Source organism: Anas platyrhynchos, chromosome 1, assembly GCF_047663525.1.
Source record: "Anas platyrhynchos isolate ZD024472 breed Pekin duck chromosome 1, IASCAAS_PekinDuck_T2T, whole genome shotgun sequence".
Taxonomy (NCBI): domain Eukaryota; kingdom Metazoa; phylum Chordata; class Aves; order Anseriformes; family Anatidae; genus Anas; species Anas platyrhynchos.
The window spans coordinates 41586434-41599479 of record NC_092587.1 but is presented as its reverse complement, the minus strand read 5'-3'; the positions used below and the strand labels follow the sequence as shown (position 1 = coordinate 41599479).

At 39.8% G+C, this 13046-nt stretch overlaps 1 protein-coding gene across 6 annotated transcripts in view; it reads right to left on the bottom strand.

The window, feature by feature from the left end:
• SYT1 (synaptotagmin 1) overlaps positions 1-13046 on the bottom strand; it is a 354732-nt gene that overhangs the window by 93971 nt on the left and 247715 nt on the right. For all 6 annotated transcript variants that reach the window (XM_038171613.2, XM_038171643.2, XM_038171633.2 and 3 more), the window contains one exon: positions 830-1014. In XM_038171613.2, the coding sequence (XP_038027541.1) occupies positions 830-1014 (185 nt within the window). The remainder of the gene's footprint in view (positions 1-829; positions 1015-13046) is intronic.

The window sequence follows — 13046 nt, the reverse complement described above, 5'->3', positions numbered from 1 at the left end:
ACACTGGCTATATATATATATATATATATATATATATATATATATATATACACATATTTATATTTTTTCTTTCAGGAACATATTAATTAAGTCTGTGACACTGAGGATTAGGTCATGTAACCTTCTGCTTCTCTTGCATGAAACAGATCTAAATGACAAGTTTTCTTGCCCTCATGAAAATGATACTACTCAAAGGACATTATACTAATCTTTTCCTCCAAGTTACTGCATTGACTTACAGCTACAAGTACGTTCTGCTATCTTTAATCTCATCCTCTCTAACACAAAATAAATTTTCCCAGCATCACTGTGCTGAATGACCCATGCTCTTTCTTTTTGATTGTTTTTCCTTGTTTCTGTGCTTCTCATTTTCTCCTCTGTATCGTTGTTTGTTTCTCAGTTGAACTTATGCTTTTGTGTAAAAAGAGATTTAGAGTACAGATCTGTTTGTTTATCACTGATGCTCAGAACCAGTGCTAGAAAGATATACAAATGTTGTACTTGGTCTTGGTCAAAGCCCTGAAAAAGGACAGTTGAAAATTGCACGCATTTACTGCATTTTTGGGACAGCCAAGATACTGTCAATAAACTTGCCCCTTCCAGATGAGTCACTACATGCCTGCTCATTTTTTTATCAGAGAAGAGAAACTGGTTGACTGCTTTATCAGTGATGCCATACCCATATCCATTTGTTTGTGATACTACTGAGAAGATGCTGACGATCACTCCCCTCTCCACAAAGCCACAATTGAGGCAATAAACAAAACATTTTTGTAGACACATTCTTCAAATACAACTCAAGAATTGAAGAAAAGGAGAGGTACTTTACCTGGTCTTTCATGGTTTTCCCTAAATCTTTAACATCTTTCATGTTAATAGCATTCTTCCCTCCCTTCTCCTTTCCCTTCTTCTTGTTCTTCTTTTTGAACAAACATTTCTTACAGAGACAAAAGCAGCAGGTAAGGATTAATAGGACTGCAACTATGGCTATGGCTATTAAGGCCCAAGGTGGCACTGGAAAAGAAAAAGAAACACACACAAAAAGAAAGTGGTAAACTGTTAGTAGGGTTAAATTTAGAATCAAGAACATTTATTTCACAGCTAAGCCTTTTTCAAAGAAAATACCTTGCAGAAATACCTGAAATTCATTCTAAAATATGCTGTCATTTGTACAGCATATTCTCCCAAGCAAGTATTTGCACACACAATGCCAATTTAACTCATCTATCTATTTATTTGCCAGGTGACACAGATCAAGCTACCTTGCAGCTATTTTGATTAATTGACCATCTGAAAACAGTATGTCCAAAATATTTACACTGTGCAAATCTGTAAAATGCTTGACACATTTAGGCAATCACTTGCTTCTTTCTTTAATCATTTCCAGAACCCACCTGGCATTGTATCATGGCGGAATAGGGTGGAACTGACAGGGAATTTCCTGTTTTCAGAACAACATCCATTTCAAGCAGTCAAGTTTTGATGAAGAGCCCTTCTCCTCTGCCCACTGTTGTACCTGACAGACTCAGAGACTCCTCACAACAGATGCATGTCGAGGCCACCAGTAAACACTGACCAAGGGCACAGGACTGTCAAACCAAGGGCGTTTGTGTTATTAGTTATCATGCCCTAACACTAGCAGAGTTTTAGTACATAACTGTATTTTCACCTATAGTTTCCTACCAAGAAAAGCACAGTTCAAAGTTCAGATATTTCATTCAATCCAGGATGCTGGACACAATTGTAGTATGAATAAATAATACAGACCACTTACTATGATAAAATGGTCTTGTTAAAAATCAGAGTTTTGGAAAAAAATGAATTAACTTGAACACAAGTAGTCCAGGAGGGAATTGTCTTCATTCAACTCAGCTTTAATGACCACTGATGCCCACATTTAACCTGAACACCCAATGAAACTTCAAATATTTTAAGCTGTCGTTTTCTAAAATCTCTAAACACACTCACTCTACCAGGTTTTTAAGTTACTTTCTCACTGTTTTACCTAAAGGTCTGTAATATGATATAGAACTGTCGTGGTTCCGCTTGAGTGGGCAGCCGAGCTCCACAACAGCTGCTCTCTCACTCCCCCTCTCCAAAGAGGAATGGGGAGAAAATATGTGAAAAGGGCTCAAGGGTTGAGATAAGGATGAGAAAATCACGCAATAATTATTGTAACGGGCAAAACAGACTCAGCATAAGAAGATAGATAGTAAGATTTATTGCTCATTACTAACAAGCTAGAAAAGTGAGAAACAAAGGAAAGAAACCAAAAGCACCTTCCCCCCATTCACCCTCTTCCACCTCCTCCCCCCGAGCGGCGCAGGGGAAACGGGGGAATGGGGGTTATGGTCAGTCTACAGCGCTTCTTCTCTGCTGCTCCTTCTCGGTCAGTCTCGTCCCCTGTGCTGTGGGGTCCCACCCACGGGATGCAGTCCTTGATGAACTGATCCGGCGTGGGCTTCCCACAGGCAGCAGCTCTTCCAGAACTGCTCCAGATATGGGTCCGTACCACAGGGTCCATCCCTCAGGAGAAAACTGCTCCAACCTGGCTCCCCCACGGGCAGCAGCTCCTGCCAGGTCACCTGCTCCTGCGTGGGCTCCTCTCCACGGGCTACAGGTCTGGCCCAGAATCTGCTCAGGCAGGGGTCTTCCACAGGCGGCAGCCTCCATCGGTGCAGGGCCACCTGCTCCACTGTGGTCTCCTCCACGGGCTGCAGCGTGGAGCCCTGCTCCACCGTGGTACTCCATGGGCTGCAGGGGGACATCCTGCTTCACCATGGTCCTCACCACAGGCTGCAGGGGACTTCTGCTCCGGCGCCTGGAGCACCTCTCCCCCTCCTTCTACACTGACCTTGGTGCTGTTCCTCACTCCCTTCACTCTCCCAGCTGCTGTGTGGCATGGCATTTTTTTCCCTGTCTTAAATATGCTCTCACAGAGGTGCAAAACAACATCGCTTATTGGCTCAGCTCTGAAAACAATGGGGCCCTTCCCAAACACGGGGCAGCTTCTAGATCTTTCTCACAGAAACCACCCCTATGGACCCCTGCTACCAAAACCTTGCCACGTAAACCCACTACAAGAGCAAAACTGAAGAGTGAATAAAATTTGACATGTTGACATCAGTGAATCACAGAAGGGAATGGACAGCATAAATAGAGAAAATTAAATGCTTAAAGAAGCTAAGCAGATTGTGAGGAATGGTCACTGGAAATTCCAGTAGAATTTACCAGTTCAGAAAGAGGGCAAAGCCTAAACCTTCCCTACTCTAAGTTTAATGACCATATTTCTAACTTTCATTCAAATGTTATTAGTGACAGATACAAAAATAATGTAGGAAAAATAGTTAAACAATAATTTCTGTAATAATTTTTGTGCATCCAAATGTTCATTAAATGCAGCTGCTACAAAAGGGAAGCTATGTACCATATGTAGAACAAATGAGAACTGATTACTAAACAAATGAATGTTAAAAGATAAAGAGTGAACAGATTAACAGCTGTTTATGGGATGTATTTTATGGAGTCAGCAGCAGCAATTCTGCAGTAAAAGTTGCATTAGATCTGCACTTATCACATCTTAAAATCTGTATTTCATGCACTAATGATTTCATTTTTACTTCAGATCTGGTGTGATAACTCCTTGTAGCACAACTGACTCTCCTACTAATTTTGTTTTTCATCCAACACTCACAAATGTGAAAACATTACCTTCTAGAGGCAATGTGTATTCTTTTCAAATTTAAACTTCATGCATGTGCCTAGACTGCATTAGACACTTGGCCTTTGAATTTGTATTTATATAACACTGTACTTTATATCTGAGCTAATTCTTAGGAGTTCTGACAATATGAAATGAATGATGTGCCTAAATTTATCAGCTATTTGTTTTGCTGCCTTGTCAGGAGTGCTCAAAGCATGATGTGAGGGAACATGGGGAGCAGCAAGAGTATGGGATAGGTTTGGGGCGGGATGGCACCGTGGGAGTAAAGAGAGGAGGGGCACAGCTAATGCGGGTAAGCTAGGAGAATCAAGGAATTGAGACAGGGAATGTGGGTGTTAATAGGATATATACATACACATCCTACATATGAAAAAGCTTGTGTAGGTTCAGATGTCTATGTGCTGAAACTATTGTGCAAAGTGGTATTCTGGCACTGTTGCCTTGGTTCTCTGGAGCATGAACAATGTAGGGTTCCTTGGGGAGCATTTTATACACTTGCAGATACCTCAGCTTGGTTTTTTGTCATGTATTGTCTGTTCTCATCTATTTGTAATTTAATGTCACCCAATAGCTCTTGTGATGCAATTAAATGAACCCCAAATTAATATCAGAGACACCAAAAATTACGCTGAATTTCTCATTATCTCTTCAAAGAAAATATACTACCTTTTTATTATAGAAAGCATAATAAAAGATAAAAATTTGGGGTTTCCCAAAATTTGGACATTTTCAAAAATGCCTTCAGCATTCAAGACTGAAAAAGCAAAAAGGAATGAACATTTTTTCCCCAATAAAAGTGTACTATCTCTGTCAAGGAGATGGCTCAGCAGAACATTGCCTCCAATAGACAGTGCTGAATCTAACACTGCTAGCAGGGGAGGTACATGCTAGATTTAAGACAAGTGAAACATACAGTTAACTTTGAAATGATGTTCATTGTCTTTCAAAAGCATTATTTACATAAATGTTAATCATTTTTACATGACACAGGCAAGATTTTACAAAATTATTAAAAATCCATTATTATTATGTCCCCAAATCATTGAAGACTTTGAAGGTTCTACTCAATTCATGACACTGTCAGAAGACCTTGAATTCCAGCAATAAGTTTCTAAAAATTAGTTTTGTATAAAGTGTTCTCAGGGTGGACAGTCCAGAACGAAGTAACCAATACCACTATAGCTTTGGAAGACTCAAATCTGCAGTCCTTAATTTTTTTGGCATACCAACTGTGAATAATATCTATAAAAATGTTATGGACAGCATATGAATTTGGTGTTGTAGATTGGCTTACTTTAGAGCTTCATAATGATTAATTATGGTTGAACTTCCTCACACATAAGCAAGACTCTCAAATAATTTCATTTTCCTAGTGTTAAATGGACAGCAAAGGGAATCTATAGTTTGAATACTACCTCCATCTATATTAAAACAGGTTGATCAGGTTCAATAGTGTATTTTGAAACCTCGGTGGGTCTTTGGACATAATCCATTAAACAAAAAAACTCTGCAGCAGACAAACGGGTGGGTGACACAAAAAACATTCTGACCAAAGGATTAAGAGGTAGGTATCAGAGAGCCAAAAGCGACTTGTACGATGTTTTACCAAGTACCCACACAAGGGGGTGCTTTGAAACAAGCAATACTTAACCAAGCTATCAAGGAAAAGCTATAGGTTTAAGTATAATTAATATGTGCATAAGCTTTTTGTTATTTCAGTGCTATTTTCTTTGTTCTGCTCCCGTAGACAAATACAGAATACTTATCTTGAAGACACTGTCATGAATCACTACATGATTTGGTGATTCTACAAAGCTCTAATAGAGCTAAGGTGGCACAGTTAGTAAGAGTAAAGTTTTGAATTAGTAGTATCAGTCCAGTCCCAACAGGGTACATTCCAGGACTTAACTCAGAAATGCAAGAGCGGAGTACAAGGAAATTGCAGGGAACATGAAAGGTTTTTCCTGACCAATAGTGGGTCACTGAAAAGAATAAACTCTAGGATTATGCTGATAATGGAGATGGTTTTGGTACCAATACTGCATCCTTCAGTCATGCTGAGCATCAGTCAGACATGTAAGCAGCTAAAGGACTTTTCTGAGGCTTTCTTCAATGTGTTGTTTCCTACCATTAAGGTCAGCCAGTGTTGTATGCATATTGTAGGTTACTTAATGCATCTGTAACCATTTCATATATATGGCAGCTGTCATGCACTGGTATTTTATCATCTCAGTTTGGACTTCAGAAGGGATTGATGAGGCAGATCTCTAGGCCATTCCCACTTACCGTGCTTGAACTCATGGTGTGCATGGTCTGGGAGGGCATGATGAAAATAATGTGAATATAGGCTCCCAGAGCTGCCCTAATGCAAAAGGCACTCACACCCATGGGAGCAAACCTAGTTAGAAGCATTACGTGAAGCATGCAGTGTGGTACTGGGTCCTTGGGACTGACTGCTTCATGCCACAGATTTGCTTCTATTGCACTGCACTAAACATGGCTCGTGTCCCAACCTGTAATCAAATCTTGTTCCACTGAATATATTAGATTCAAAGGAAAAGATGTTTTACTGAGTTAGTTGATTTAAGAGCTACAAATTGTGCCCTTTATGCAAAGATATCCTTACTTAGCCTTACACAAAATGCTTGGAGAGGTACAGGCCTTGGGTCTAAAACTGACATTCCCATCAGGCGATCTAAAATTATCAAATGCCTCAGAGGACATTTGACTCCAGAGGAAAGAAAGTAGAGGGTAGTCACAAAATGTGTAACAGAATCAAAGTGCTGCAGTCTATAAAAGAGAATAAAACCCTTCATCCTAATAATTTTCCTCTCTTTCTGTGTGTAATGTCACAGGAAATTTCATTAACTTAAAAAAAGAATCTAAAGAGAGAGAAGGTCAAGAAAAAAAAAATGAAGAGAGGAGCTGAATTAAAAAGTGAGGACTTCCATACCAAAAATGCTGTCCAGTGATAACTTGCAATTAAGCAATTAAGTGGCCCCATTTAAACTGTGATAGCAAAGGACTATTAGATGATGGCAGATCCCATATTATTGTACAAAGGAGGCCCATGGCATGTTGCAATTGATACATATTAATAATCTATGTTTCAGAGGGGGCCTGCTACTGAACCAGAAGATGCAACTGTCACATGGTTTGTTTGTGAAGCACATCACATTAGGCTAAATCTCTGGTAGCCTGAACATGAGAGCACTGGCAGTTTTTATTTATTAAACTGTACTTTTTTTTTTTTTTTTTTTTTTTTTTTTCCCACTTACTGCTTCTTATCTGGAAGGAAAAATAATATATAGCCATATTCAGACTTTCTGTATAGCAACTAACCAGGGGCCCATTCTGGGAACCAATCTGACTTTCATTAAAAGTTACTTAAAAAAAAGAAAATGTACTAAGAGCAAGATAATAGATACCACTACTCATAGCAGAAGGAATACAAAGGTGATCAATGCATAGGAGGGGAAATGCTGATACATGGTAGAATGATTTGTAAAGGAAGCAGGGAAAAACTGCAAATACATACTGAAAAATAATGATTTAAATGCTAACCTTCACACTTATACAGCTACATTTCCTCCCCTAACACTTGTATATGAATCCTTGCTTTAACAGCATCTTAGCAAAACACTGTTTTCACTTAAATTTATCTCAGATTTTTTACATGGTTCAAGATAATGGCTATGACCCATCACTAGAAGAAACCTCTACTAAATATCTTAACAAATGCTCTCATGCTGCATTTCCCCTTTTCTATTTTTTGAGCAATGTGCTGTTACATAATACTATCTCTATGAATAGTTTATGGAAGTTACTGAGGCTTTAACTGAGATAAGAGATATGCGTTTTGACAGTGAAAGTTCCCTATGTGCAAAACAGTTTGTGAAAATGTACTGATTACATGCGCTTTACCCACTGAATACACTTATGCCTATAGCTTCTTTGTTAGATATCCTCATGTGAAATTATTCTGACTTCTTATGGTTAAACATTCATGTCTTTGCAAATAAACTGACATTGAATTTAGCAGTAATCCTAGACATTGCTATAAATTTAGCTGAGGAGCTTGGGTCACTCAAACACCACGTGTACCAACTGCGTGTTCCCTAAGCTGGAAGTCAAAATACATAAAATGACTAAAATATTAACCTGAAGGTGAACCCACACCTATTATTGGAATTTTCAGGTCACTTGAATTTATTATTGGTAGTATTAATTCACCTTTTAGGATGCATGACAGTTGTGCATTGTGGTAAAACACATTTACCAAACAGTGTATCTTCTTTCTGCAGAGCAGAACTATTTTTGTTTCTGTTGCTCTCCCTCTCTTCCTCTTTCCTACACATTTTGCTCCCTCTTGCCCTCAGCTCCTCACTGCTCAGTCTCATCAGCTCCTCTGCTCCTTGTCTCTTGAGGTACATGGCAGAGAAGGTAAGGCCAGGGAGTCTCCAGGTGAGACAGGATGGTGAGGGAGCAAAGCTGCTGAGATGTCTCCTTGACAGAAGTACCTCAGAGAGATCACAAAGGCTTTCAAGCTCAAGTGTCAGGTTTCATATGAATAAATACTAAAACAAAAATAGCTCCTCTGTTAACCAGACTACCTCCTCTCAAACTCAAAATGAAATGGAATAAAAGCAAAATAGAGCTAAAACAGATTTCCCCTTTGCTGCCTGTGTTGCTACTGGTCTGAGCCACTCTCCCAGGCTTGCCTTCAGCTCAGCCACAATTGGATGTAGTCCTTGGGAACCGCAACATGGTGCTGTCACCTCCCTTCCATCCTTCCACAGCTCCCACTGGTTGCTTCCTCCCCCTTCCTTGGGAAAATACAGCCATTTCGCCCATCACCCTCTGCATGAGACCCATATCCCCAGTGCCCCCAGTGTCCCCCCAGCTGGCATGCAGCTGACCAGAGGAGAAACCAGCAGCCTAACCCCCTCCTGCACAGCATGTCCCTTGTGAAGGGCTGCAGCATTGGCCAGTGTGACAAACAGACAAGCCTCACCTGTCCAGCAAAGCCTCTAGGTCACTTGCTACAGAAAATGGAGTAGGGAAAGAAAAAACCTTGGTGGAAAATGCTTTCTAATCAAGTGGATAGTATTTTTAGACTGATGCTTCCTATCAGTTCATTATATCTGCTGCCATAAAGCTTTTAACATAAAATAAATGAATTCAGGCTCTAGATAATTGCCAGAGAAAGCACTAAACACACTCAGCAGCTGGGGAAGATGAAGAAAGCTGGAGCCTCAAACTGGACCTGGAAGCCAGACAGGTTTGCTGAAGGCGTTCCAAAAACTGTGTATGCACCAACACCAGCTGAGGCCAAATACTTCCCTGAGAAGGCACAAATCAACTCATGGGGCTAATATTCAACACTGACAAACAAATCTGTAGAAGCTTGAGATGACTGTTTTCTATCATGTGGACAATGGCATTTTGTGGTTAAAGAGTATTTGACTTTTCCTGTGACACACTGCGTGTTGCACTTCAAATTTTGATTGATAGTTTGAAGGAAAAGAACAGCAAAAAAAAGTCATGCAACTGCTTCTGACTTCAAACAAGAATTCGTTAATGGACAAAATACTCTAGTCATATCAATCTCAAGACTCAGAAATCAAGAGAATAAGACTCAAAAGTAATGAAATTGATGGAAAAAATCAATTATGCTTATGTATATTTGATTTTCCTAGCTGATTTCATTGCATGCAATGAACACTGTTTTTGTTTCATTTTTCTTTTTTTTTTTTTTTTTTTTTTTGGAGTACTTGGGTATGTATTTGTGTCACTTTTTCAAGGCTTTCCCTGCAAATGAGGAGCAGGGTTGTATTTCATTTTTCAAAAGAGGAATCACATATCTTTCATAGCAGAATTAGTCATGCATAGTACCTGTTTGATGTTAGAAGTTTCAAAATTAGATAAAAAATCTATTGCCAACAAAGGAAATGCTATGAGGGTATAATGTCATCTTAAAAAAAATAATAAAAAAACTATGATTTCTGACAATATGAAATTATAGAAACTATCTGTCTTTATACCAATGGTCTGTTAACACATAGAAATGTTACATGCAGGTATAAACGAGAACAGCTACAAATAACAGAATTGTCTACCATTGGAGTTATACACTAAGTTCCTAAGTAATTACCAGTTTTATTCCTTACTGAGATTTAATATTCATTTAGAAGGTCACAAATAAAAATGCTTCAGTTATAGCATCTTTCATAGGTAGGTCACATACTGTCTTATAAATGAGGTAGGTAATATGTGAACTGCAGAGATACAGACATTAAGGCACAGACAATAAAATGACTTTGGATAGCATCATATAGAAGACACTGTGGGTGCATCAATCTACATTACTGACTAGTGTGGTGCACAGGGAGCAACAGCAGATTCATCTGCTGTGTGTTTCGTTCACATGTCCTCGTTCACATGTCCTCGTTCCAGCAGTGGAGCTCATGTCAGGAGCAGGTCCTATGCATGCACCTGGCAGCTGTGGGGAGCGATGTGCTGGAGGATGCCACGTGCCCTTTGCAAGAGAGGCACACCAGAGAGTGGCCTGGGGCACAACATCAGCCTTGGGATTCACCTCAAGCACCACCCTGGAGCGTGTGGCCCCAGCTCCCTAGAACACAACACAAACTCACACCTATAAGGAAGCCCTCCAGCACACTAAATCACTAGTGCCTCACACCGTGTGTGACAAAACAGGTGCCCTCAGTCTCTGCTCCAGGCTCTCAGAGCTGCAACCTTTCCAGCATGTCTCACTGGCATGTCGCCTCCTCTGGTACCTGGAGCTTGACTGCACCGTTAGATCACCTCGCTTCCACCTCGCTTCTTCTCAAGCAGCAAGCCAGAAGACTACTTCCAGGTTTTCTGCATGGCTAGTCCATACAAAACACTGAAGCTGCTGGAAAGAAGGGTACACAGCACTTTCCACTCAGCTTTGGAGCAGCTCTTGCTAGCAGGGAAGCGCAATGACATGAAATTGCTCCAGGACTGCAGGGTGTCTGGGCCCTTAAAACTCAATTTTATTTATAACTATATAGCTGTAACATAAACATAGAGACTGAAATTTCATTTGTCACAATGTACTACTTTGAAAATAGATTTTCATTTCTTATTGAAAACTTTAAAAGCAATATTTTTTCCTGACTTCTGCCATTTTATTCAGACAGCAATATGTCCAGAATCCATACACTCAGAGAAAGCACCAAAGTATGGGATATCAAGTGCTAAGCAGACTTTACTCACTTCTCATCCATACCAAACTGATGACTTTACCCATTGAAACAATCCTCCTGTTCCTCAGCTTTGTTGCTAGTTCAGATTTTCATTTGTCACCTTTTAAAGATTCCCTTCACGAGGATGACAGTGAAGTTCTCAGTGAAATTTACTACCTTTCCACATTTAGTAAGAACAAAATGTCAAAATGCAAAGTATTTCTAACTTGTAAATAAGCAAACTCTTTCTGTTTATAAAAATATGACACAATTTCCCTTAGGACATGATCTTTTGCCTCTATCCATCACACAGCCTGGTAGAGCTGTATTATTGACTTTAAACAGATGCTAAGCAGGTTCATATATCTGTTTTTATCAAGCCCTTGAACAGGCCTGGGACTTGTTTTTCCCCCTCAGATATACATGTATAAGATTAAGACAGGTTAAAAAGACTTATTCACAGTGTAGAATGTACTACCTTTACATATATATACATATATGTGTGTACACATACATGCCATCTGCCATCCACTTATTCAAGAAACATATGCATTCTGCAGTCAAGAATCATGGAAATGGTTTATTTCTAAAATTGATTAATACTTTCAGATATAAAAGTCTTTGCTGTTGTTTTTCATTTTTTGTAAATCACTTCAGCAGGAAAACATTTGCATACTTAAGCAAAATAAGTAGTGAGAAAGGCTAATTTCTAATAGGTTTGGGAACTTTTTCATATCTTCAATGTCCAGAATGATTAAAAAAAATAATTTCATACCTGTAGTTCTGAAGAATCGATTATAAAAACAATCAAGAGCAAACCCAAACTAATCTTCTTCTTCCACAGAGAATTAAAGCTTTGTTTTTAAATATACTTTTCTTTTTTTTTTTTTTTTTTTTTCTGTATGCTAGGCCACTTGCAATATGTAAGCAGTAATTGCTAGTCTGAGAAACCATATTTTCTTCTGTGACAAGAATGTATCTATAAAAACACATTCCTTTTGCTGGGCAATAGTGTATACCCAATGAAATTAACTGAATGCCTGCATTTCGTGATCTGGTATTTTAAATGTACAGATATAACTTTGAACAAGATTCTTTCATTAAATATTATCATTATTAATAGACACTCATTTGTGTGTGGGTAGGGCCTAAAGGCACTGACTCAGAAGAAATGCCTCACCAGATTAGGCAGCGCACACAGATGAAATAAGAAGGCAGTCTGGCCTGAGAGGCTTTGCAGCTTAAGGTTCCAAGCCTGTGGCGGGTACATGGGCATCTCGGTTCAACCAATTGCTCACAAGGGCCAGGACCTTAACCACGCATCAGCCTATAAGAATGCACCAGGCTTGTACACTGCCAGCCACAGTCCATCCAAGCACATCACCCAGCACACTGCTGTGCACAGCCGTTGCTAAATAAACATTTTTATTGTCTCAACAAGATCCTCCTAGGATCCTGTCCACCCACAACATGAATGCCCTCTTTCTGGGTGGCACCCAGCCAGCCAGCCAGCCTGGCACCTCCATAGCTTGCCATTGCATTGGCCAAGGTTGTGGCTAAGACTGGGCCCTGAACAAATGGCACTGAAAACCAAGAGACACTTTTCATCTGGGACCCTCCAAAATGAGTGCCTGAGCTGGCTGCATTCTCAAGGCAGAAGCAGTTAGTACCAGACAACCCAGGTTTCATAGAATCATAGAATATACCAAGTTGGAAGGGCCCCACAGGGATTATTGAGTCCAACTCCTGGCTCTAAATGCATTGTCCAAATGCTGCTTGAACTCTGGCAGGCTCAGTGCCATGAATACTGCCGTGGGGAATCCGTCCCAGTGCCTGACCACACTCTTGGTGAAGAACCTTTACCTAACACCCAGCCTGAACCATCCCTGTTGCACATTCATACTGTTAAGGACCAGGTTTCAACTGTGGCCCTTTCTGGTCTTTCAGATTAAGTTGCAAATCAAGACAGAAATTGTTCTTCAGACACTCAGGCATCTATGAAAACAGTTGGCAGATGGCAGTTTGTAATATGAATGCCCCAAATAAAAATATGGTATATTTAATAGCATTTCAACACAGTCTAGTCTGTG